Raw genomic sequence first — 27,120 nt, 5'->3', positions numbered from 1 at the left:
GTAGTTTTAAAGGTTCGTATTTTTGTCCACTTTTGTCCACTTTTGGACACTTTTGTCCACTTTTGTCCACCCTTATTTTTGGACACTTTTGGACACTTTTGGACAGGGGTGGACAAAAGTGTCCAAAAACGAAATGCCCACCCTGCCTGGCAACGGTAAAGGTCAGTGAAATGGGTCCATGATTAACGTATTGACTCTGATTGACTCTGTCTATTGTCTCTGTTCATGTATTCAGACCAGTTGTGGCGTTTTCACACTGATTTTTCTGCATGTTTGGCATTTTTGTTGGACTGCCCTTTTTCGATCAAACAGAAATATGGAACGTTAATATTAGCCAGCTATTCCATTTTCGAAACAGAGGCAACATTTTCAATCTTAGGTGAGCCCTATGGGGCGAGCCTAGCCCAGCTAACGATGCTAACGATATACCGTCGTCCATTCCCAAGTTCCGATACGTTGTGTCCTGGCCAGTATCAATATGGTCCTCCCCCTGTTAGTGAGGTCAAAGTTTTTTCGAGAATGGTTGGGGCGGAGAATCGAACCAGAGATTTCTGCCACACCAGCCATTGTAATATATATTACTCAATCTCTATTACAAGTGGGCATATAGACAGCCTTACGGTGTTTAGTATTCCAGCCACATTATGGTCAAAACGGCAGCTTGGAAAGACTTAGCTTGTGTTTTCTTGTCAAATTAATGAAACACCCTGGTCCATGCTGAACTAATACATGAACCACTAGAATGTGGAAGGGGATACTAGGGTTTAGAATGAACGTATGGGAAAGGAGTGAGGCATTGACTTTTCCGTCTATTGAGCTGATTGTAGACACGGAGTTGTAGGCCACCACAAATACGTTTTCAAATTTACAGCTTGATCTAACAATTAAATCGAAAGGTTTGCCCTTTTAAAGGGCAGTTCATAACCAAGCACAGAATGAATGAACTGGCTCTATTCTTGCAATCAATTACCAGAAGAGGACTAGCTCATTCATTTTGTATTAATTTTGGGTACATAGAGTTATGTAGTGAGCTTGGAGGGAGCATCATTTCTGACTCACTCAATCGAGTGAACTGAAAGTTGAAAAACAAAATACATAACCTCGCGTGAGTCTCATTTGAAGCAGAAACCTATACATATGCGTTCACTCGACGGGAGTTGTCAATTCTCGACCCTGGCATCTCCCTCCACTTTCCAGTGGTTCATGACTAATGGAAGTTCACAAAAAAACCGTGGTCTAAACTGAATCACTTTTAGTGGTTTAAGACCGCCACTTCGACTAAGAAAGAATATGAAATCTAAGGTCACGTTTCCACTACGACTGTAATTATTCCTCGTTTCTGTGCCAGGCTTTGAATTGCCATAATTCTTACGCTGGCAGAGGTCATTAGCGTTTCCTTTTCTTTCTCTTTTTTTATAATACCTATACTTGCTGCCGAAGAACTTGGTGGAAATTAGGCTTACTTTCTCTTTCATTGACACGGCCCCTCCATAAAATAGGTACAAATCATGCTCTCGCAGTTGGCAAGTGTTGCCTTTTTTAGTCTTACCTACAAGTGCACCCACAGACGCACAAAAAAGAAGCGAAATTGCTGAAGGGTTGTAGGGAGCATGATCAGCATTTTGTCGAATTTCCAAATCCCGGCTCTGAAAATCATGTTTTCATTCAATATTCATATTTTATGACTTCATTGATTAAAGAAAGTGAACAGTAGCGTACGATTGAGTAGATTCATTTCTTCAATCAGTTATTAGTACTTAAGAAATATTACCATGGCATCCTGTGTTTGTAAAAGAGGGTTTACAAGAGAGCGGAGTTCCGCAAGGTAGCACCTCTACGCCATAGAGAGCTCTGGGTTCAACAACCGATGAAAGTGAATCGATGTCGAACTGAAAGACGGCCTGGTGCGAAGCTGAGCATTCATGGCCTGAGAGTCAACACTAATGATGCTCAGCTTGGACGTGAAACGACGTTGTTTCTAGGAGAGGATTTCTTTTACAAAGGAAGGGATTTTATTATCGCGTCAAAATACTGGGGATATTGTGTAGACGTACAGTAGTACAAAATGGCATATCATCAAATCATCAAAAGACATGAGAAAATCCGTTTCTGGGGATCTTCTGGGGTCTTCCTTATTAATCATGAGGGTTGGGGCAACAGAGAACGAAGGTTTATTGGAACACTACAGCGTCCAACATGGCACCAAGGCATTGAACAATATTGGTGGTCATGAGGGATTCAACCTTCTCCTCCAAGTGCCTTTTGGGATCTTGTTTACCCACGTTCTTAATGGCCAACTGCTCTGGTGTCATCTTTTCTTCCTCTTCCAAAGCCTTATCGTAGTTTTTAGCCAGATTCAGCATGTCTTTCACGGTTTCCTGACAAAGATATAGTAACATTATTCTTGGACCTTCCTTAATTCCAATAACTCAACCTGGGATACTAACCTTGTTCAACTTGCAATGATCGTTATAGTCCATCAAACTGAGTCCGTCCACCCAATTCTTCTTGTTCAGATTCATGAGCATCTGTTGCTCGAGCTCATTTTTGCGGTAGTTGATGGAAATGGAATAGTAATGTCGATTCAGTCCGTGGATCAAGGCCTGAATAGACGGCTTCTGGAGATGACCCAAAACCGAGGTGGTTTGTCGAGGTTCTTGGGTATAAGCAGCGATATTGGGATTGATCAGACGGAAGGCGTCGATGACCACTTTTCCTTTCACAGATTGAATGGGATCCACGACCACTGCCACGGCTCGATCACTGAGTGCCTCGAAACTCTGCTGGGTATTGATATCTACCCCCGAAAGCCAGCAACCGAATCCAGGATGAGAGTGGTACCAACCTACGACCATTTCAGGTCGACCAGTTTGTCGAAGCATGTCCAACATTTTAGCTTGGAACACGGGATCCACGGCCTCGACAGACACGCCCGTTCCACTTTGAGGCATGGCAAACACATCGATCACGCGCACTGTGTACTCATCCACGAATTCCCCCAACATCAAACCCATCACCTCCATGGGCACACCTGTGAATGGAAGATTAAAGATGTACGTACTTGCAAAAAAAAAAAATAACAGAAAAGCTGACGAAACATGTGCAAGATGTTTTCTCCTTTTTATGGATGAGTTATTGCCCAATGCTCAAGTTTCAAATGCATATTTACGTTGAAACTTTAACTTCTAAAAACTAGTGGCAGGAATCTCATGTATCAAATACTGGACAATAAAAAAAAATTGTGCTATCAATAAAGGCATGCGAAATCTATTGTTAAACATTGTCATTGTCGATTTCGAATTGAAGGGCCAACCGAGTAGGAGCAAGTAAACAAGGCTAAAAAATCAGGGCTATCACGGTTTCAACATCTGAAAACGAATTGAAATCAGAAAACAAAAGCAAAGATAGCAAAACTCAGCACAACGACTTCACCCTAAGATTGTTTAAAATAGGGAACTAGTCTCGATTTTTGTATTCGAAATCTGCATTCGATTGAGTCATCATCCCGAAAATTGAATATCACTGAGTATAGACCCTCATTGAAACATCAAGCATGCTTTGACTTTCACTGACCAGTTTGGTTGCCTCATCTTTAGATTGAACGAAGCGCTTATTTGGGTTTTAGGAAATAAGTTGAACACATCTGAGAAGTTCATGACACATTTTTCCAATATTCATGCATTGCTTTCTGCTTTCCACAATTTGGGCTAAAAAAGTTGACTCTTTTTTGTTGAATTTTCCACTGTTACTTGAAAAATTGAACTTGTGAAGAACATGTTCGCCAAACAAATTTGACTGTTTCAGATGAATTTTTCCAGCTTTGTTCCAAATCTCTTGAGCTTTCAAACTTACAAGCCCAAATATCGCATCAGTAACCTACTACTGGACTGAACCCACTTTGCCTTTTAGATGCCAGCTAGATGTGTTTCGATAAGAAAAAAAGACTTGTAGCAATGGTTCAACAGACGATTGTGTCCATCAAGAACAGTCGTACCTTATTTTGTTCTCGAGGATTTTGGTCTACAGTCACACCTTTGCGAATGATTCTGCTTAAAAATGTGCACAATCCGCCAAATAACTGCATCTTAACATCTATTGTTGTATTGAAGTGCCCTCTTTGCTATTCTCAATAGGATAAACGTTATTCTCCACCGATTAGTTGGCGGTGCTCATTTTTAAATTTGTGACAAACTGTTAGAAAGGTTTAGATAGAGGCTTTAAGGGTTATTCATATCGTGTTTGATTAGGTCAGGTTAAGATTAAAAAAAGTAGCACCGCCCACTAATCGGTGGAGAATAACGTTTACCTTTTCCACAGCCCTGGTAATAGTAAGCCGCGAGCTATGGTAAACTGGCTAATCTCTTCAACCTGGTTTCCCTCTCCTTCAAGGCAAGCCCTGATCTCCCCGCCTTCTCGGGGGTGTAGACAACCAATCATAAGGTTCATTCTCACCGGCTCGACCGTGCTTGAGCATTTTCAACAAGGCCAACGACGAGATGTACACCTGTTCGGCCGTGTCCACTACGGGCGAATCCGTGGGCAGACCTCCACCCAGGGCACCCATACCGCCGCCACCCATGCGTAGGAGGCGTTCCATGATGGTCAAAGCACAAGATTGACACCCCAAATGGATCAAAGGATGAGAAACGGAATTTGTGAACAGTCACTCAGGGACAGGCTTCAGGGATACTGGTATACTAATCTTAGACCATATTTGTAGGCTGGCAGGGGTCAGACGGTCACCGGGCGATTGGGTATTGGGTTTTGTCCCTGGCAGTAATGTTTGCAGTATAATTATTTGACTTGCTTTACATTGATTGTAACATGTGTAACAAAACATTGGAACGTGAATTTTCGCCGAAAAAAAGCCTGGTGGGAACTCGCTGACACAATAATTTTCATTAACTTGGCAGCCCTGTCAAGGGTAACAATGACTTTGCCGATGGGTCAGGCCTGCTGAATTTGAAATTCCTTCTCAAGCCAGCAGACAAGATAAAAGATGAATGAATATTAAACTGAGGTAAAAAACAGATCGATAACTGCTTAACAAATGCTAGTGATTAGATGCACATTAACTTTCAGAGTTCTAACGTTGTATCAGTTTAGATCGATGGATAATTTTCTAAAGGAACTGGTACTGTCTTGACTTTTAGTGCGTCCCTGAGGTAAGCCAGCTGTTGTGCATGAATTGCAGAATTGAGCAGATGCCAAGTAGCCCTGAGAAATGTTATTCGTTCTTCGACAATCATTTTAAAAGTTTTTAAAATTTCATACTCGAGATTTTTAGGACAAACGAGAGAGCATGGTTTCCAAAACAGAGCTAAACCATATGAATTTATTGGTCTGCTATACGTTTGATTAAAGCTACTTTGTCATGGCTGCATCCGCTAATGCTTTCACTCTAGTCAAAGTGACTGAAAGCTGAAAATAAGTCATTGCTTGTCACGTTATCTATTGAGAAAATTCTCGTTTTCCTTGAACCGTTTATTGATACATTTATGTGTATATTTTTCGTAAACAATTATCTCTTTGATATACAACTTGGTTCATTTTCCAAATATTTCTACATTTATTTAAGAAATTTAAAGAATAAATGAAACAACCATGAACATCAAATCAATCATATTCAGTTTGAAAATCTTTCAATTTAGTGAAATAACAGGCAAAACTTGCTCAAAATCACTTATAGAAAGAAAATCAGGAACAAAGACCAACTTATCAATTGATGGGGAGCTAAAACCATCCAATAATATTAGGAATGTATCAAATAGGCAATAAAAGTACACGTACAAGAATATCAACTTATTTTAATATCTGGGATGGACAATTGTTAATTTTCTTTTAATCCAAACATTTGAATAATGAAACATCAAACATTGCAGGGAACTGGAGGGGTTGTTCTTGATTAGAGTTTTGATTTCTTCTTGTTAGGAAGTTTACAGTCGGGCATTATTTAAGGGGCAAAAAGGAATATCAAAGCTCAATCAAGCTGGCAAAGGTCCTAGACCAAATTTATCCCTGGGTTGTTGCGAGTAACATGGCCTTGAATGGAATGAAATTCCGCTCAATGACCTTTGGGTCGACGTCATTAGACACTCCACTATTAGATGATGAAGGTAAGGACATTGAGCAGGTCTCATCCATGAAGGATTTAGGTGTAGTCCTCCAAGATAATGGAAAGTTCGATGAGCATATCCAGTTGAAAGTTGGTAAGGCTTTTCAAATGTGTGGTTGGATATATCGCACGTTTAAGTCCAGAGATAGTGTCACGATGCTAACTCTGTACAAGCCGATTGTTCAGCCGCATCTTGAATATGCCTCTCCCATTTGGGCTCCAATTAGTTCAGCAGGTTTGCAAAAGCTCCAGCAGGTCCAAAGATGTCTTCCTAGGAACATTGAAGATATTAGAGAGCTCTCGTATTGGGAGAGGTTAGAAAGGTTGGGATTGTACAGTACTCAGAGAAGGTACGAAAGGTATCTGATATTGTACGTTTTCAAAAGCATTCATGAGCTTTGTCCCAACCCAGGATTTACGGTCAATTCTAGTGACCGTAGAGACGTAACGTGCGTTTTGAGAGCACCTTCAAGCCCTCGAGAATCCAGGCTAGTTAAAACAATGAAGTCCACTTCTCTTCTTTCTCGGGATCCTTCATTGTTCAATTTGCTGCCCTCAAATATTCGTAGGGCTTACGTAGGCGTTGATCCAGTAGCAAGATTTAAGTCAGACTTGGACAAGTTTTTGACTAAAATTCCGGATCAACCTTATATTCAAGGATTAGCCAGATCAGCCAACTCCAATTCGTTGGTCGATCAAATAATGTATACAAATAAAAGTCAAGTATAATAAATAATCTTCTCGTCTTGAACTGCTGGGATTTCAATCCCGGTAGCGGTAAGGAAGTCCGCACCGAAAAAAAAAATCCACCAGATTTCAATTTGAACTTCGTCCTCCAATAAATTTGGTTTTTTTTATTTCTTTGGGGAGAAATGGCCGGACTTGTCAAATTTACTAACTATCTATTTTTTCCTAGAATCTTGCAAGGCAAGTCTTTTTGCTAGACCTGACACCAAAGTAAGAGACTCAAGTCCTCTGCCGGACTCAAGTCTTTTTCCGGACTCGAGTCTGGACTCAGCGAGTCCGGCAAAAAGTCAAAAAAAGCAAAGGATCCATTTAAGTCCAACTTTTGTTGGACTCGCCCCAGGACTAGTAGAGGCACTGCTTTCAATAAGTTGGAGTAGCATTGCTTCATGACTCATTATTCAGCTTAAGTAAAAGTAACCAACGAGCTCTCTTTGCCCTTTTCTTTCCAAAAATCTCATCCCTTGTAAGTTTCTAGTGATGGGATCAAATCAAATTTCAAACTCAAGGTTGCCAGAAATCGTGGAACTCACGAAACACCTGCCTTTTCCATTGTGACTCAAAAAACGGTTATGGTTTTCCTTGTTTGTTCCCATCTGTACTAGTAACACCTACTAATGGGGATCAAAGTCAAAATCACGGGAGATTGCCAGTAGGTCTACCAATTTACATTTTTCCATGGCCATTGACATTACTCATGAAATCTCCGAAACCCGTCAGTCAGCCTCAAAAAGCAACCCTGATTTTTTTTCCATCAAATCAGAGTTGCCTTTGTGCTCAAACCTAAGTGTCTACGTTGCGATGCAATAAGCGCATGCTTTCGCTATCCTCGTTTTCTGACAACCTTGAGTTTGAAATTTGGTTTGACTCCATCCCTATTATTAGCCACCCAATCCCCCGAAAGTGGCAGCTGACCAAAAAAAAAGGTCTTATACCTTCTGAAATCCCCCGGCATGTGTGGTATGGTCGTTACATGTCTTCCATTTTTGGGTCAGCTGCCACTCTCTCGACATGTAGCTGCTGTAAGTAGAAACGTTGCCAACACATGTCGTAACAATCTCCGATAGCCGTGAACGTACGATGTGTTGACTCCACATTGATTTTTGTCTGTCGTGAGTTCGAATCTCGATGAGCGGACTCTTTTTTTTTTCATTGCAGAATTAAGCTCTAATCTGCCGCTATGTTCGAGGCCCTTGCAACCGAGCTGCCGCAGGCTTGCGCCGCGGCCTAGGCGCCCCCAGGCCCTTGCAACCGAAAGGTTAGGTTAGGTCAGGTTAGGTTAGGTTAGGTTTTATTCTCTTCTCGAAGGACCAAAATATCAGCTGACCCAAAAACGGAAGATGTGTAACGGCCATACATGTGTGGCCACTAAATTATCTGCTCCTCTCATTAAGAACCCACCTCCGGCGCCGGGCCTCTCCATTCATCTATCATGAATCGTCCATCTTGGCGTCAATTCCCATTGGAGGTGGTGCTGGACCGTCGTCAAACCGTGTTTGAGGCGTTCGGCTCGAAATTGTCGGCCTTGAGTCATTTCTGGGCCTTGCTGTTCTTGGGCCTGGAGTTGTATTTCCGGGCCGGGCTGGACTACTCGTTGCCTCCATCCCCGCCGCCAGAGCCCTCCGGCCGACCGTTGAATGGAGGATTGTCCACCTGGATTTGGCGCTTGCTTCTGACCATTTGGACTGTTTTGGCCCTGAATTTCTTGCACCTATGCCTCAAGTGAGTTGAATGGCAAGTAGTGGGAGATTTAAAACATGAAACCAATCGATCTGGGTCATGTTAGGGCTTAAGAAGGTTGATGTTACAAAGGTGGCATGTCGGGGATCCCCCTAGCTTTTCAATTCTTCGGCTATTCAAACTTGGTATACCTCGTCTATACCTACTAGAAGTTGTAATTTAGTCCAACGAGACGTAATCTGTAACGGTAAACGTGATAATTTAGTGTAACTTGAATGTCTCATAAAACAGAGTTTGGAGGTGTCTACAAACAGTTCAAGTTCAACAAATTCATAAGGAAAAAAAAACCTGTTGAAATTTTTCAAGTTGTGTTTGTCTTGTTAAATAAGGTACAGTTTTCATTTTTCATTATTTTTACAGTTCTTTCTCCACCCAGTTATTGTTCTTCATGGGATTGAGAAAAATAGACGCAGATAAAAACCCTTGGTCTTGCCTGTAGAATAATAACGAAAAATTCAATCATGATACCAACGCGTCACTACGACTTGTAAATTCTGATCTTAAAACCCCTTCTGTACAAGCCAAGATAACCGATTCATCGAAGACCGCTTTTAAGAAACCAATTACAATTTGTCTTCATTTCGCTGCGCTTGGGCTAAATATCTGAAGATCTAAAATTGCTACACCAATCGAATCGAAATCCATGCCAATCCATGTCCAAATGGAAAGCCAATATGGTCGCACTCATCCATCCATAATGTTTCTATATCATCGCTCTTTCAGGTATGTTTGGGCCTTATGGGGTCAGTCCGATATTGTCTTGAGTCAAGCTCAACTCGATCTGATGCACGTCAACGCCAAGGATCCGGGGTTCGGACTCTCACCCCAAGCGCGCAAACCCCAACATCCCAACCCGTTCACGCCCCTCAATGGTAGCTTGATTAGCGCCCCGCCCGCCTCGCCTCCCAACAACTATGTGGACCCGCGGATGGCCCACTCGCCCCCCCTGGGCTCGCCCATTCTTTCGCCCAATCAATCATTGCATTCCTCGTCCTGGATTTTTCAACGAAGTCCCGCCAGTCCCAAATTCAACTCGAGTTTGGGTCTCATTCAAGATGAGAACGATTTGAACATGTACTTGAAGGAATATCAAACTTGGGAGAAAAACAACGGCAGTTTCACCACGGCCCAACACGATCACAGTGCCAATGATAGTAGTTTAGGATTCAGGACTGGTGGGTTAAATGGTACGTCGCAAACCGCACAGAACGCCTCATTTAACGGCTACTCGCCCCTCTTGAAGAGTCTGAGCTATCAGATGTCCACGCCCATGCCCGAATCCGAAGCCAAGCGGGGTGAATCCAAGAGCTCCGGGACCAAATCGTCGAGAAAGAAGGATAATCTGTCGGATCTGGTTGGACTGGATCCGTTGGAATTGGTAGTGTGGATGGAGAACCTCCGTATGTGGATCTCGCAGACCGTTCTGCGTCGTTTGATGCGACAAATCACTACGGCCAACAAAGAGCTCAAGAGCATTGGCATGACGGATGTGTTGATCGGCGAAACCGGGATCGAGAAGCTGCGCAAATGCTCACAGATGCACCAGATCGTCCAAAGTGTCCCATCCCTACAGTACTTGATCCCATACTTGGATCTGAGTCCACATCAGGACTATTTAGTTCAGAGGATCAAAGACCTCTCTGAAGGCGGGGCCTTGAGTGAATTCGATTGGGATGAAGGGGGTCGATTTCAGGGCAAGAACTGGTCGGACAAATTGCCCACAGACAGTGAATTGATCATGCATTGTCTCGTGTGTTATTTGGACGCCCGGTTGCCTCCGGTGAAAAGTGTGATCGATGGGAAAGTGTTCAGTTCGTTGTATTTCTTCAAAATGCCGGATAAGCTCGAATCGCTGAAAATCCGCGTTCCTTGTGCCATTATTCAAACGCAGAGCAAGCCACCGCATTACATTATCCAAACCGAATCAGAAAAGATCGATCTCAATCCTGAGCGGAACAACTTGTTTCACACGCTTCTCTATTTCTTGCATTACTTCAAAACCAAAGAACACGGTATGTTACATCGCGTCAATTTGGGCCGATCCGGTATCAACGTGTTATGGGTCGTCGAGGATGTGTAAAGGGAACCCCAATATCCTAATATCCTGACTTCCTCGTCTTTGCTCAATATCGCTGTTCAAAATACCCTGCCACTCAACCCGGGTAACATTAAACTACATTCGATGATGAAAAAGAGATCCTTTTATTGAACTCTCCTGAGAATCACAACAATACTTATTGACTTGCCGCCAATTCCGGGAACTCAATCAACAGTTTTTCCATACAACCTGTATTCGATTGAGATTTTGCCGCCTCAAGGCTTTGAGCGGCTAAGACTTTGGCTCGATCGTTTTCATCCGCTTGCCGCGTGAACAAAGCACCTGCCCGCAGATTATCAGCTTCGGGTAACTTAGCCAGAGCCCCGGCGGCCTTCAAAGGCTCCCCAGCCGCAGCCCAAGCTCGTCCAGCTAAATCGTAGGCTCCGTTGTGGTGAGATTTTTTAGCCCAGTCTCGATAGAGATCCTGAATCAACGGCGAATCTTTGGGTAGACGTACCCTGGCCAAAGCCAAAGCTTCTCGATATAGATGAGCTTCAGCTAAAGTGCGAATGGCTTCCGGGACTTTGTTGAGGAGAAGGAGATATGAGGCTGCTTTGACGTGGTCGTCGTCATGGGTTAATTGCCGAGCATAGGCTTCGCAAGCCTCTTGCCAAAGACCATAATCGCAACTCAAGGCCACGGACACGTGCCAATCTGTGAGTTTCCCCAAGGAGATCAATTGCTTGAGCACCTCTCGATAATCTCCGGTCCAAAGTTTCATGTGGGAGAACGCACTCAGGTTGTTTTCCGTCAAATGGGCTCGAGATTCCTTTTCAATCAGTTGTTCCATAGCTTGATCATCGTCAAAAAAGGCCAAAGAATCTCGTCCCGACAAAGTAGAGAGGGTCGATTCGGCAATCTTGAGAGCATCTGAGCCGGCTTTTCCTCGAGATCGGTTTTCATCAGACAAACAATGAGGGAAATAAACAACTTTCTGCTTCTTCGTTCTTTTGGATTTTTCCCCTCCCCCCAAGGAGATTTGAGTTTCAGGAGCAGAGCCTCCATTGGAGCTGCTGACTTCTCCACTGATTGGACTGGCTTCTTTCGAATTCGCCGAATTATGCGAAACCACTTCTCTTTTGATCCGAGGTTTATCCACTTTCTTAACGGGCATCTTCTCCGTCTGCTCTGAGATTTTCCATATCAAAAGCGAACAATCTTCTCCCCCACTCAGGATCACATCTGGATCACTGGGACTCCACAAACAGGTAACTAGACGGCCTTCATGACCGGAAAAATTGGCCAATCCCACTTCTGATCGGACGTCCCAAATTTGCACGGTGGTGTCATAAGAAACGGATACCAACATCCCCTCTGTATGGGGACTCCACGCCATGGCAATGACCCGGGAATGATGACCAGTGAGCGAGTAAGTGGGTGTGGCAATGATGGAACTCGAATTGTTGGGCTCTTTTAAGTCGACGATTCGGATCACAGATTCATTGGACGCGATGGCTAAGCAATTGGACATGGACGATTCTTCCTCACACTCATTCAGGTACATGGGATGAAATCGGAGGCATTGAATGAGCTTTTGGTGAACCTTGATTACGCATAAGAGTTTGACTTCGGGCATGGAAAACACTTCCACGCTTCCGTCATCCGATCCCAAGGCCAAGAAACGGCCTTTATCTCCGTGAAAAATTAGTTCTGAGCGATTTGGCGGAGTCCGCGTGAGATCATTGGTGCTCTGGATTAATTTTTCCAAGTCTACGGGAGGACTGTTGGGATTTTTTGTATTATGGATCATGATCATGTTGTCGCCACAACTATAGAGCACGGGTTTATCGGACTCCAAATCAACCTCTGACTGGTCTGAAGATGGTTTTGTGCCCCAAACCAACGAATACACTTGTCCACGGTGTTTGAAAGTGAGAAAAGTGGGTAGATTCTTGACCTTTTGAGTATCCATTGTGCCAATGCGGCCCTCATCGGTTCCAAAGGCCAAAAAATTATCATACCTAGGGTGCCAAGCTAAGGTCGTGACTTTGGTTTGTGAGTTCTTTAACGCTAGAGTGGTGGTATCAAAGGCTTCTTTACTAGAATGAGAACGCCACACCCGGATCAATCCATCACCAGTGGCCATGGCTATCACATTAGCATCCAAAGGGTTCAAGGCCAGATCATAGACCCAGCCACCCATCGTGGGCAAAGCATAATTCAGCTTCTCCGTGGCCAAATCAAAGGACACGATCTGTCGATCCTGACCCAAAGAGACCAAAGACGTCCCACTCATGGTCATACTAAACACTATCCGGAAATGCTCCCGATGCAACACTTTGGTATGAAATCCCACCTCCTGGAGTTGAAATACACCATGGGCATCTGGAGTGGCCTGTTTCAAGTCCCACTTCAAGACTTCGCCTTGAGATCCAGCGGACACAATCACATCTGGCTGAGCCCAAAGACTGGTCAAGTAAAAATTGGTTTTGGCAGCCTTGGCCAAGGCAGGCTTTAAAATTAACTTGGCCACGAGTTTACTCGTATTCTTCGACCAGATGCTTATCGTCTTCTCTTTGGAACCGACGGCCAATAAAGAATCGGAGTGGGATGAATCCCCAGGATGGGTGAATAGGTTACCCATGTCCGGACACCATGAAATACTTTGAATATCCTCATCGTGGGCCCGGATCTTGGATAAAATCTTTCCCGGGCCATTCAAACCCACGATCAAGACCAAACCGTGTCGACAACCCACGGCTAATACGTCTTTGTGATGCGGGCTCCAGGCCAAAACGGCCACGACATGTTTGCCTAACGGAATAGATCGTCGGGCATTGACACGGGTGTCCCACACTACCACATGCCCACTTTCATCGGCTGAGGCTAACAATTCAGGTTCCACCGGGGACCAACCAAGACTTTGAACTCGACATTTCTGCAATCAAGCAATCAAAAATGTTCGATAATCGCTGGAGATACCGTGAGTTATTTTACACAATTGACCCCCGCACATGAAATGATGGCATTTGAATGATGATCGTCAGTAAAGGTAATGGGCAAAAGGAGACGATCGAATCAATCAAATTCCAAGCTTATTATCCAAGGATAATGCGTGACGAAATGTCTCAGAAATACTTCAAATGTACCCTTAATTTTCATTTTAATCAGGCATCACGGGATTTTTCGAGAAATTTTGCCAAATATATGTTGCGCATCAAAACATCGGCCTCCCTTTATCAATGAGACCTGCCTTCAAAATCCAACGAATCCATAGATTTCCCCTTTCCCTCGACTTTCATCACCTGTTTGGCCAAGGCCTGATGGTCGGTATGGCTGCGCACCACCCGCCCCGCCAATGCCGTGGCCGCGCCCTCCATTGACCACCAATAGATCGTGCCTTCTTCACCCGCCGCGCCTACCCGCCGCCCGTCCGAGCTCACATTCACGGCCAGGAGCTTGACCTTGTCGGGTGCACACCGCAAGATCTTGATTTGAGGCCGAGGGGGCGTGCCCACGGTCTGGACGGCGTCGATCAAAACCACATCTTGCCGCGCCGTCATGAAGACCCGGTGGTGGGTGGAGCCGCTGAGAGCCTGCGGACAGTGCCAGTTGCCCGAGGGCGGGCAGCCCCATACCGTGGAGCTCATGGCGAAACAAGGCAGAGGCGGGAGATCGTCGGATTGGGATTAGGATTGAGATGGGAAAGGCGGGAGAGGACCAAAAATGAGAATGGCCTATTGGCCTGCCAAAGAAAACACGGGGCTTTGTTTGTTTACCCCGGCCAATGTTTATGAATGAGGAGCACGTGGATTAGAAACAGTCATGCTAAATTATTGTGACTCTGCCATGCCTGCCATACCCACCATGGTAACCATGGTAACCGAGTGAGGCCTTTTCTGACCCGGTCAAACTATTGGGAGAAAGGTAATAGTTCGTAGTTTTATTGATAAAATGAAATATAGGCAAATCAAACATATTTCAGTGCCCGGACTAGGCCCCAAAGTGTGATTTGCTTGTCGGTTAATTATTGGATAAATGTTTCAAGAGCTGGGGAGTTAGTTAGCCGTTCCTCATCAGTAAACAGAGTGTTCAAAAAGCCCTATCAAGTTTCCAGGGATATTCCCAAACAGATCTTGGCATTTTTCCACCTCAGAAAAACATCGGGAACAACTTTGATTTTTTTTTTTTTTAATTTAAATTCTGGCCCACATTGTAAAACTTACATGCCTTAAAATATTATTAAAAATATAAAAGGCATTCAAAAACCTAGGCATTGTAAATTGGGAGCACAATTAGTTAGCACTTGATTATAAATTATGATATCATCTATTACGCCACTACTTAATTACATGGGATTTAGATAACCGGGGCATTTTGGGACTAAAAACGATGAAATTTGGATCACTAATTCCCATTTAACTAAGTAACAATGGAATCGATGTGCTCCTAATTTTCAATGCATAAGTTTTTGAAACTCTTCATTCTTTCAATGTTTTTAGGCATGTGAGTGTTTTAAAAAGTTTTATAAAAAAAAGCAGCTCATAATACAAACTTTACTCGCCCAAAAGTGTGCTGGCTTTACTCCTTACATACAGTGGTCAAAATTAAAAGTTTTGATGGAAATACCCAAGCACAACTTGGCATTTTTCTTGCAAAAAAAAACATAAGAAACAATTTTGGGTTTTATCGCTTTATGGAGTTCCGGCCCGCATAAAAAACTTGCATGCCTAAAAACAACATAAACGCTGAAATTTTAAAAAACCCAATTAATGCAAATTGGGAACCCATTTAGTTAGCACTAACTTGGAAATTATGATGCAGTCTATTTTACCATTTCTTAGTTATATGGGATGTGATGGTCCGATTTTCATCGTTTTTAGTTCCAAAATGCCACAGCTATATCTTAACTTGAATCCCCAAAAAATCTTATGTATTTTCTCTCTCCCAAAAGTAAAAGATTAGTTTTCATTTTCTTGTATAATCTCAAAATTGCTCAAATTGCTTAATCATATTACTTAAAATACTTGAAATAAACGACACTATAAATGTAATATTTGAAAAGGTATTTTAAAACCACCAAGGTACATTTAGTTACACATTCACTTTTATTCTGAAAACAATAGATACAACGGGCAGTCTTAAAGACTTGGACATTTTTTTAGCAATTCATAGACCACTTTTCAGTGGTTTATGATCAATTAATCCTAAATTGGTGTTTCCAAAACAAAAGTTCTCAGTTCCAGGTATTGAAAAAAACGGTTCTCAGCCCCAGTTCTGGTGGTTCTATATTTCATGAAGAGCAAGAAAATAACATCTGAAAAGCTCTCACTAGCATTTGGAGTCCGATTTTGGTACTTGAGTTGCTTGATAATCCATGGAGTACGTTAGTAGTGGAGTGGAAAGCTCTCTGAAACCTCGGTAGAAGACGTTTCAGTTTTGCGTTACCTCCTAATCAAGTACCTGAACATGAAGATGGAATTCATTGAGCACAATGAGCACTCTCTCAGTGGGGAATGCATCTGATTAGGAGGTAACGCATAGATCTACAAAACCTTGCTTGGAGACGTTCAATCTTTGACCGAGCTTTCCACTCCACTACTGACGTACTCCATGGATAATCCATTAGCAGCATTTCGTAAAACGGAATAATTGATGCAATCCTCAAAACAATAAGTCATCAGGAGAAGCTGAAACATGTTCGCCATGTTTGAACCTCTATCTGTGAAATGTGACAAGCACCGCCCACTTTCGTTTTGGCTTAATTTTAATGACCGCTTTCTCATTTCAGAATTGTGTTATATCTTATTGAAAATCAATGTAAAGTATCTCATGAATTAACATGTCTAAAGTCGGCCTCCCCCTCCCCCAGTGAAGAACGAGGCAAAAACCTTTGGGTGTCTTCAACTCAACGCATCAACTATCCATAGTCATGGTAATAAAACACACTATTTAGTTGTTTGTTCAGTTTGACCTGTGGCTGACTTGGTCTTGTTATTTTGAATGTAACCAAGGTGGTAATAAAATAAGAATATCTTGGTCATCCAAAAAGAAGAGAGTACAGAATTTCATCACCATGGACTGTAAATTTGTGTTGAGTTGGAGATTGCATATTTAGTTTCACACATCTATCCACGGTATGCCCACTTAAAAATAAACTTTATTGGCTTATAGTCGACTATAGTTATAGCAGAGTTGAAAATTGTAATAGGATTCTATTTAACACAATATTACATTTTTCATAAAAGTAAAAAGCAACAAAAGTACCAAAACGGACTCGATAAGTCCGTTAGATTTTTTTGCGTTGGTGTTTTTTGTGTTGCTAAAAAACTACTATAAAGAAAGAGTCAAAGTCTGTTAAAGCCAAGTTTTAAGACGGCTAGTTGGAAAAAAACAAGGTATCAGTTCAAGTCCCAGTTGTGGGTAGAGGTAATCGTCACTGTCCTCAGTTGACGTGATTAGGTAACAGCAGGGCATTGGTCGTTCCTCAATAAAAGCACAAGTACTTGATAAAAGGAACGAATTAAAGTTACAATTACTTTCGTCAAAAAGAGTATTTCGTTACTTAACCGTTACTCTCCAAAAAATGTAATGGCGTTACTCGTTACTTTTCCTAAAATTTAGATGACCAATATTTTGTGGGGTTTCCCCTTAGTCTTAGGTTTTCCCCCATCAAGGCCATATTCGGACATTTAGGCAAGCGCTGGTACCAGCAAACAAACTTGCCTGCCAATGTCAGTGATGCAAGATTGCTGTTTCGAACTGGTTTTAAAGAAACTGACCTTTCCTCATATAGGGATATATATGTTTTTTGCTTCAAGCAGTCCTAACGCGTAGGTTTTGGGCCAACAATTTTCGACAATAAGCCTTGGCATTTAATCTTGGCATAATTGTTCAAAATGTATTGCATCATAATACTTTGAGGTAGAGGGCCTCTACTTTGAGGAGTCAAGATTGGGACCCTGGATGGGATAATGATTGTTAAAGGTTTGCAACACTGTCGCAAAATTCATGATGGAAAACAGTATTAGACATTGTGAAGTCGGTAGAGCTTCCCTGTTAGAAGCCTATGCCTTAAATCGTGAAAATGTGGAGGCTTTGGAAATTTGATGCATCATACTCAAGCCAAAGAAGGATTTTCCCTGCTTGACAATTGCACCAAATCAGGTCTTCATTCCAATGGAATTTGATTGAGAAGATGGAAACAATAAAGTAGCAAAGGAAACAAGATTCAAAACCAAGAACATCCTCATAGTAGTTAAGAGCAAACACAATTTCCAACCCTGACTTTCTTTGATCAAAATATGCTAGATGGAATTAGTAAAAATGTCAATTTCTGTTGAGGCTTAAGTTTCCTCAGCTTTCACGATATAAGCGAAAAATTAAAGGCCATTCTGGAAGCTGAAAAAGGAACGAGTAATGCGTATTTCTTTTAGTTTTTGGGTCGTTACAATTACACAATTTTAAAATGTAATGGAATTGCAGTTCCTTTTTCGAAAAACGGAACGAATTACTGTAATTTTGTTACTTGTAATTTCGTTACTAATGCCTTGGGTAACAGTGGGCAGTAATGTCATCAATACAAGGGCTGTGTTTAAATCACAACCTATTGGATGAGTATTTATTTCATATTGCACAAATATTTTATATTGTTAAACTGTCACAACGTAGTTTCTCGCCAGAGTGATACGTATATCAAATCATGAGGCTTGATTGCACCTACTTTTATTTAAAAAAAAGTAGAATGTGTCCACTTTAAATTAACCAGAAGATATCTATTCCCATCCTAACACATGGTTTGGTCGTTTTTCTCGCCTGCAGAATGTCCTGTACGCATGAGACTCATAAGAAAACTGCCAACACTACCACCGCATAGTGCACACTAAAATGATGGGAATGTTTTCCAAATGCTGGGAAAAAAAGAGCAACACCGAGTTTCTAATTACCACGTCCACTTGAAAACACCAAAAATTGTGCAGTTTGCCAACTATTTATAAGTCTTTCATGTTTGGTCAAACAACCTCGAGAAAACAATTTCGAACCGAACATCCTTGTGAAAAATGAATGATTTTGAAATGCCTCTTTGAATAGAGTCTCCTTTCAGACTAAAGGAAAGTGACAGTCGCATCAGTTTTCTCACAACAAGCATCTAAATCAATTGGACACGTGATCTTGTTCTCTCTCCAATTCCAGAAGCATCTTTAGCCATCCTACCAATGCATGGCGCCAACCGACCAATTCTTACCTCCGTTGTTAAATACTTCTCATTGTTGAACTAACGAGTGTGGAGAAATCTGTTTCGATGTTCTAGCTTCAATATCCAAAAGAACGGCAGACATACCGACGGCACTCGCAAATTTCCTTACTTGCCCTCTATAACTATATTCTCCTACACTATAGTATAGCATAAGATATGAATTATGTGCCTCTCCTTACATACCTAGATTGATTGGGACACTCAGAGTCATACCTAACTACTCCTGTATAAGTGCAAAGGGGCCCTAAGTATAGATATGGATTTGGATTGTCGTATTTGAAGCACCTTTGTTTGTGGAGAAAAGCCATTTGTCTTGAAGCATCTCCGTTGGACTCAAAAGAAAGTGAAATTATAACTATCAGATGACGGCATCACCCGACAATACAGAAAAATAGGAAGGGACCAAGCTTGGCTGAAGTTGAAGAGGATAAGATTGCATTGGGATTCCCTTTGGGCCCCCCAATAGCCATGATTTAATGCTCCTTGAAACTGAAAGTAAGCATTGACACTCAGAAATGAAAGTGTACGTGGAGAAAGCTATTGAAAGTATGAAAAATATTAGATAAATCATCTATTTGCCGAAAATGATCCGCTTTAAAGAATTTTGGCCAAATGGGTATGCTAGTTTGTGTTGGATCTAGAGCCTCGTTATCATTTCCGTTACTGAAATCATTGTTTGACTTTAGGCTAGGGCTCCAATGCGCCCCAAAGTTGACGAAATTATATTTTTATGGTTTTTTTTTGCTGTCACGCTGCCCGTTTTGTGTTTGATACCGATCAAAAATGCTTTTACCCTAAACCTATATCTTTGTTAAGATTTATCAAAGGAAAACATATAGCTATTGATGCCAATGAAATAAACCTTGAACGGGTGCATCACTTTCAATCTTTGATTCAAGATGCCCCCAATATGCATACCAATCCTTGAAATGAATTCAAACATTTGCACGTTTCCTCTCCTACATAAGAAAGTGTTCAACAAACCAACGAACATGTATCGTGGGCCAACATTGGGAGCCATCCGTCCCTCAGCTCTGCAAGTGCTGCAGAAAAACCAACACTTCTCTAGGATTACGGTGTTTGGCTATTGAATGATCAATACCTCTCGTGTCGGGCCTGAATAGTCAAACCGGCCGTAGGGATGATAATCACTGATAAGTTGTTGCTCCCGCTGATGGTCCAAACAACCCGGGGAAAAAGTAGACGCATGGACATTGTACATAACACGTACATATGCAGTGTCTGGCATAACTGAAGTCGTAAGTGTGAGTCAAACAACAGACGTCGCTTCCCTTCCCTGCACTCTCTTTCTTTCGTTTTTTTCACTCGTATCCCACACGACCAAGCTACAGTGGTAACGTCTTGAGAAAATCTTTGGGAGAGCGGAGTACCACAAGGAAACCTGCTCGAACCATCTTCGTTCCTGGGCAGGAGTTTAGTTGAAAGAAATCTAGATTTCGCGTCAGTCGATTAGACAAGTGACTCAAGGCAACACCTCTTGGCTTCCTTCGCGACCACTGGATTCGAAATGGTTTGACTGTCCTCGAATACTACTCCTTTGAAGTGTCGACACCGTTGTACGTAGTACATGATGACACACGGCGATAAAGTCAGATCCTGACTTTGTTTTAACACCTGGATGGACTCCCTTCATTAAAAGTAGGAGCGGAGACCACCTGATTGTGTAACCGCTGACCGGCCTCTTCGTCTTGGGAGTGACATACTGGCTCCAAGTCAAAACGTGAAGATTCTGCTCCGCGATATCCCGGTTATCTGCTAGGTAGAACATAATTCAGGGGCAATAATCATCATAACAAAGAAAGTGGATGAAAGCGTGAAACTCGACCATGAAGATCTCAGACCCGCTCGGAAAAGTGTATACTCACACTATGTTTAAGAAGCGATCCAGTTATGACATGAAGTCCAAGGACCCCAAATATGCCAAACAGTCCAGTGAGATCTCCGAGGATGAGGAGGATCTGGAGGAAGACATCGAAATGGAGCATGAGGAGCACAACTCTGACATTTCAGATCAAAGTGACGACAGCCTTAGTACCAAGAGCTCTAAACTTGCCGAGCAACAACACCAACAAAGACATCATCCGAGTAGTGCCCATGTGCAATCTAGTTCCTCACATCACCTCAATCATCACCATGGAAGTCGACGGGAACCCAGAATGTCTGTGGTAAGCTTTTAACATTTGCTCTTTCAAAATAAGCTGAGTGTCTGTTCTTCGCCAACACAAGTTGTGATTCCACTCAATGAATGATCATTCTTTAACGTTGTATTCCCATTGTATTCCGTACTAGAAACGGTATTCAATGGCAGCATCTGCGGTGTTTTCATGCTCTTGTACGAGTACAGTACAATAAAGCCAACACCTTTCTTGAACACACACCATTGTACATCAGAAAGAGAGGATACATTTTGATAGGGAATTAGGGAATCAACTCGTCTCCAACTTTTCACATTTCTTTCTCATGGTACCTGCTGAGTAGCCAAGAGTACATACTCTCGGAACCCTAAATCACGCCTAGATTCAAAAAGATGTTCGTTTCTCACCACTCAAAGTGAATGGCAGATATGAAACGCTGATACCCATTATGTTGCTTCTACGTACTGTTGTTGCTACAGCTCAATCTCCATTCGCCTTGGCTCAAAGTTGTGAACTTGTGAAACGGGACTTTGAGCCATTGGTTTGCTCGGCTCGTCCCTGGCAAGATGAGTGGTATGTATGTACGTAGAGGTAGTAGTAGTAGTAGTAGTAGTAGTACTGCAAGAGGGATTTAGAGGTACACATTACGGAACCATTCGCCATGTTGGGAAGACCAAAATCCTGGGGAGAGCTTTGCATGCCAAACGGGCTTTTTTCCTAAAGGACTTTAAGCCGATCACAAAGGAGGACACGCATAGGCGATCAATTGATGGAAATTTGATCGAAACATCCAGATGTTGGAGCGAAAGCGACTCAGTTGCAAATTACAGATGTAAAAAAGATGATATATATTCGAACTTCTTGTTGACCCGATCTAGCACGGGTTTGGAGAGTTACATTGGCCAGAGATTCACACTGTACCTATAACACCATGTGCAAGTCCCCTGGGTCGATTTGGTGTCCTTTCCGTGGTGTCTTTCAGTTGATCTACTCATCAAAAAGTTTGAGATTGGCTACTAAGACACCCGGAGGAAAGGAAAGGCGAACTTTCCTAACCAGGAGGCTCACTAACATCTAACCCATAATCTAGTTTTATGACGAAGAGACCCAAACATTAGAATGGATGGTTTCAGCTTGGCAAACAGGCCAAAATTCTGGCAATCAGTTAGGGATGAAAATCTCAATGGCACTATAAAATGAATCTTTACCAAGGATAGAACCAAAGAATTAACATGCATGTACAAATTAAGGCTGCAGTCGAGTCTCAGTTTACATCAGTTGTGAAAAGTAGGGTCACAACTAACTCCGTGGAAATTAAGCGGATCGGTTACGAATTCTAGATTGAGTTAGCATGGTCACAAAAGCTCAAACAACGAGAATGTCTCTTTGTCTTTTGATCGCTTTGAACTTTTTCTTGATTTTTCTCCTTTTAAAGTTCATCAGATCCCTACCAACTTGAAGATTTTTTTCCTCCTCTGAACTTGGTTAAGCCTTCTTTCCTGCAAGAGACATTCTTGGGTGACAGCGAAGTTAAAGACGGTGTACGATAGATGAGCAAAGCTGATTCTATGTTTTTCGTGCCCATTGATAATCCCCAGATGACTTGGATTCAAATCCCATCATTAGAAGCTAACCCACTCTACCAACGACTGATTGAAAAAAGTGAATAAGTTTTGTAAACTAACTCTGCAACTTTCATACCTGTAAATGGTGATAGCCGTAAAGGTGCTCATGATTTAAAAGAACAGCATCCCAATGGTTATCTTGGCAAATCAATATTTCAGTTGCAAATAGAATCAGTCAGCCTTGACTGTCTGAGATTCCACAAATGTTTTAAGTTTTAAAAAGTTCATTCAAGTTCAAAAATGCTATTCTACGTTTTCAAAAAAATCCTGAGCTTTTTCCTTACCCATGGTTTAAGATTTAAGTCACGTTAATAATTAGCACTAGTTGAGCACTAAAATAGCTTGAATAAAAGTAGAGTCTCACAAGCTACTTCTATAGTAAGACCAGATTACTCACTTTTATCCTCAACAAGAAATATTGGAATTCAACATTGTCGATTAATTCTGATTAAGTTGGTGGGTTGTATATGTGTTTGAAAAATATGCTACAACCACTTTTCCCAACTAGAGAAAAAGAAATTTCGAATGCGAAATAATTTCTTTCCCATTGATTAGGATTCTTTTCCGTTGGCCGGTATTTCCCAAAAAAGTATCTGTATCACCTATGAGGAATAACCCCGAAAACTATGCAATTCAAACTTCAACAACAACAACAACAACCAAGGACTTTAAGCGGGACGATACATCCTAAAATCGGCGAGAAGGTTTCCACATACCATCTTAGACATTAATGGTGAAAATGCGACAGAATTTGGTGCATCAGTGGAACCAGGAGGTGTTGAATAAAGCAGATCTAGAATGATCCGTTGGTGTTGTTCGATGGAACCATATCAAGTACCTACTTCATGTGATCTAAAAGAAAAATATTCAAAACTTTGTCGGAGCAGTTTGAATCTCATTTTAATCCCGGGTTAATGAGTGGTATCAGTTTGTTGGGAGTGCTTCAGATTACTTTTGGGTCCCGTGTCCGCAAACAAATGTTCCAATCTGCAATCCCTCGTTCAAAACCTAATTATTCTCCAACTCAGATCAGAGATGCTCGAGCTTCCATTTGTTCCAAGTAATTCCGTATGGTGGGTTTATGTCAGTGAGCGCACCATCCTTGTGTTACTTTTCCTATCCTCAAAATTTCTACTCAATTCTTGCCTAATTAATCGCCATACCAATTGTGTCAATGCTTTCTCTGTTTAAGTCTATGAACCGTCATGATCCAAGCGAGTTGGTCCCATGTTCTCTCGGTTTTCGGGTTCAAGAGTCTGGCTCGTTCAGGGTCCCACCAAGAAGTAAGCGCGGGGATTTGCTTTGTTAATGGGAGGAGGATTTCCAAACCAACATCGGGCTCAACCACGAGTTGGAAATTTAGAATTCTTTGTACACCACCAACCAGAATCGAGCATGAGTGACCAGAGCGACAAAACCACAAACGATTCCGGCCATCTGTCAAATATTCAATCGCTGGGATCTACTTTTGAGATAACAAGGCGATGACAAGTATCATGAATTCAGTCCATTGCCATTCTCATGAATCAAACAAGGTCTATCGTTGGTCGCTTTTCAGACGTCTGTCCTGGTCACGAGGCGTTTTCTTTTAATCCACACGTCCAGAGTTCTCATTCCACAAGCCTGGTTACTAACTTAATCGCTCTATATATCATGGCAATTAGCATTCAAAAGGATTGTTCTAGAGAGCAACGGGCTTTACAAAGTTCACCACGGCCACACACAACATCCTGCAAGAGTAAGAGTGTCTAGAATTAAGACGAAGGGAGAGCAGCTCTCGAAATGGATGTTCCAACGGACCACCACGCACACACACACACACACACACAATGAACCAACTGGCTTCTCATTCGTAGTCTAAAGAATGCTCCCGAGGATTAGAGAATAATTCGTGTCATTACACATTGGAGTCAAGGCGATTTCGACTCATATAAAATTTGTGTGCGGGCAAGAAAAAAGCAGGGAATAATTCCCGAAAGTTTCTCGTCTCCTAGCAATTTAGTGAGTAATCGAAATGACTTGTTCATTTCTCTCCAACACTTGAGCCGTTCATTCGAAGGATGATGCCTGGTTGCTCAGGAGCGAAAACGACAATGAATTTCCCCCACCACCTGACGCAAGACAGGGGGGCCTATTCACTCGAATTTTTCCTACAGGAAAAAGGGCATTCGTTTTCTGGTTTGTACTAGCAGTGGGTCGGCTCAAAGCGGACGCTGTAGTTGAGCACGTTGTGTTTTGGTCAAAATTGAAACATTATCCTGTATTTGGTGTGTAACTCTCATCATATTGATCAAGGATTATTTATTTGAATAACTTGTTTATTTGGGAAGTAGGCAGTCATTATTAAGGGACAAGTTAGAGGTTATTCAATTTGCATTATATTTGCTAGTGCCTATATAATATTATGATAATATATAGCTTTCACTCGTCAACAACATATTCGACATTCTAGACCTGAATTGTGGTCGATCTTTGTCGTTGTCATTCGATTACAATTGCCCACCCCTCGCCTTATCTTGTCATTGGAAACAAGTTGGTCGATTAGCTGTACTTGACGTCATCTAACCGACTTCATGATGTCAGGTTCATTCCAGAGCAATTCATGTCTTTGTTATGTAAATTAGCCGTCCAATTCATTCACACACCATACAGGCTAACTTTCGAACTCATGAGAGATATTGTAAGCATGTCATCCGGACCTGTATCGTCTCCGTCAAATCCCAATGCAAGATGCGGTGCTAATTATCATCTCTTCGGTTTGGTCGTGGACTCTCATGTCCTTAAGGCAGATTTCTTTCTGTTGGCATCTAATGGTTGAGTGAGGTGTGTCCAAAGTCGTGATGACGCCAATATTTTGTCTCTGTCTCTCACATATCTCTTTGGAAAACTGATTTCCCTTCCCTTGGCACTGTGTTATTCTGGAAAACTCGCGAGTGGAATCCTGGTTATCCAACTTACCCTTGGCCACACTGTACGATTTTTTCCAGTTCTTCACCATCTGTTGTTGTTGCTGGTTTGTAGGACCGAAACTGCTTTACTATAACCATCTAGCTCTACAACAACCATGCACTTCGTACCAATCATATGCTGCTTTTGAAGTGTAGACTGTACGTACGGTATATGGCGTTGGTCAGGACATTTGGATGAGATAATTTCTCGGGAAGAAATCTAGGGAAATCAGTTTTATCCAAATAAAGGAAAGTCTGATTGTGGTTAAGAAAAAAAAACTTGTTCAAGATTATTTATACTTTTTACTGGTAATGTGGTATCAAGTACCAAATTTCTCTCCAACTCCGTCTGAATGACCAGCTCGACTTTTAATTTGAGATTTTTCGCTCACATGATTTCAATGAATGCATATCACTTTTTTCAACTGCGGTTGGTTGGTTGGAGTACTTTGGATTGGATAAAGGAGAGTGAGAGTGAGAGTGAATTCTTGTCCATGGGAGGGGGGGGGGACTTCTCACTTTCCTGTTGCCATCATCTTCCTTGCCTCATCCCGGACATCGTTTGCGTCCATTTTTTAACAATCAACAGTCCTGCTGTCAGTCGTTTCCCTAGCCCTGGTTGTGTAGTGCCTTCCTGGATGGACAGAGGTAGTGCTAGAAGTACGTTAAGTGTGTACTTAAGAAAATCCCTGGCCTACGCACCTCGAGAGCTTTGAACAAAAAGAAGAGCATGCTAATAAAACAACTGTCGAGGCTGAAGAGTTTCTCCGAGTTTTCTCTTCCGTGCGTTCCGCACTCTGTAGTAAATGAAAAAGAAACCGATAATGAGAAACACATTTGGTAGTAGTAACCGTACATGTGGGCAACGATGACAAGAGCGTGGATCATAAATGGAATATAAGTCAAAAGCGGTTCAATTGATTATTTAGTGTTAGCTTTCTGCAATAGTTACGGCTTTTAAAAACACAAATGGACGGACCCGCGGTCATTCACGAGGATGACATGCTCTTGGAGTTTAGAGCATGGAAATTGTGTTTTGAACATTGTAAACAAGGGATATTTAAGAAATCATTTGGGTTTCGTTTGTTATGGACTAAATCCGTTACAATTACAATTGTTACAATTGTCCGTTATGTGTAATAGCTAGAGATGGGGAAAATTTACAAGATTTTCCCCCAAAAATATACTCATGATATACTGCTTTTGATTGATTTTCTAACAAGTCACGTCATGAGACATTTGGTTTAATAAAGAATTTGAATTAGACACAATTGCCCCTGAACGTAGAGCTGGTCAGGTATCGTGTACAAGAAGCAATTTAGGCCACGGTTAACACTTCATAAGTGTTAATCTAATATGTAGAATCGTCGGAGAGGTGTGAGAAATATATCATACCGAGCGGAGGCTGTGTCCAAAACGGAATAAGCCATGAAAATCTTCAAAAACTTTTGCCCAATGCACTGGCGTCACGTCGATCGGAAAACGTAAAGCCCCTTT

At 42.0% G+C, this 27,120-nt stretch overlaps 4 protein-coding genes across 4 annotated transcripts in view; 2 read left to right on the top strand and 2 right to left on the bottom strand.

Annotated features, from left to right (window-relative positions):
- Positions 1–1,989: 1,989 nt before the first annotated feature.
- LOC131883760 (26S proteasome non-ATPase regulatory subunit 14) lies at positions 1,990–4,699 on the bottom strand. The gene is made up of 3 exons (XM_059231313.1): positions 4,453–4,699; positions 2,448–3,031; positions 1,990–2,378 (listed from the first exon to the last, which is right to left on the bottom strand). Exons 1-3 carry the CDS (start codon positions 4,595–4,597, stop codon positions 2,172–2,174), a joined length of 936 nt encoding a protein of 311 aa, XP_059087296.1. The 5' UTR covers positions 4,598–4,699; the 3' UTR covers positions 1,990–2,171.
- Positions 4,700–8,002: 3,303 nt separating this feature from the next.
- On the top strand, positions 8,003–10,792 carry LOC131883212 (transmembrane protein 209-like). Its single transcript, XM_059230606.1, has 2 exons — positions 8,003–8,581; positions 9,323–10,792. The coding sequence occupies exons 1-2, from the start codon at positions 8,292–8,294 to the stop codon at positions 10,677–10,679; spliced, it is 1,647 nt and encodes a 548-aa protein (XP_059086589.1). The 5' UTR covers positions 8,003–8,291; the 3' UTR covers positions 10,680–10,792.
- On the bottom strand, positions 10,783–14,411 carry LOC131883211 (gem-associated protein 5-like). The gene is made up of 2 exons (XM_059230605.1): positions 13,943–14,411; positions 10,783–13,575 (listed from the first exon to the last, which is right to left on the bottom strand). The coding sequence occupies exons 1-2, from the start codon at positions 14,285–14,287 to the stop codon at positions 10,834–10,836; spliced, it is 3,087 nt and encodes a 1,028-aa protein (XP_059086588.1). The 5' UTR covers positions 14,288–14,411; the 3' UTR covers positions 10,783–10,833.
- A 5,960-nt stretch (positions 14,412–20,371) lies between these two features.
- The window catches only part of LOC131883464 (uncharacterized), a 14,874-nt gene continuing 8,125 nt past the window's right edge, over positions 20,372–27,120 (top strand). Inside the window, exons 1-2 of the mRNA XM_059230946.1 lie at positions 20,372–21,089; positions 21,205–21,209. Coding sequence (XP_059086929.1) covers positions 20,742–21,089; positions 21,205–21,209 — 353 coding nt within the window. The 5' untranslated portion in view covers positions 20,372–20,741. The remainder of the gene's footprint in view (positions 21,090–21,204; positions 21,210–27,120) is intronic.

This window comes from Tigriopus californicus, chromosome 7, assembly GCF_007210705.1.
Source record: "Tigriopus californicus strain San Diego chromosome 7, Tcal_SD_v2.1, whole genome shotgun sequence".
Classification (NCBI taxonomy): Eukaryota; Metazoa; Arthropoda; class Copepoda; order Harpacticoida; family Harpacticidae; genus Tigriopus; species Tigriopus californicus.
This window is presented reverse-complemented; position numbering and strand designations above follow the sequence as displayed.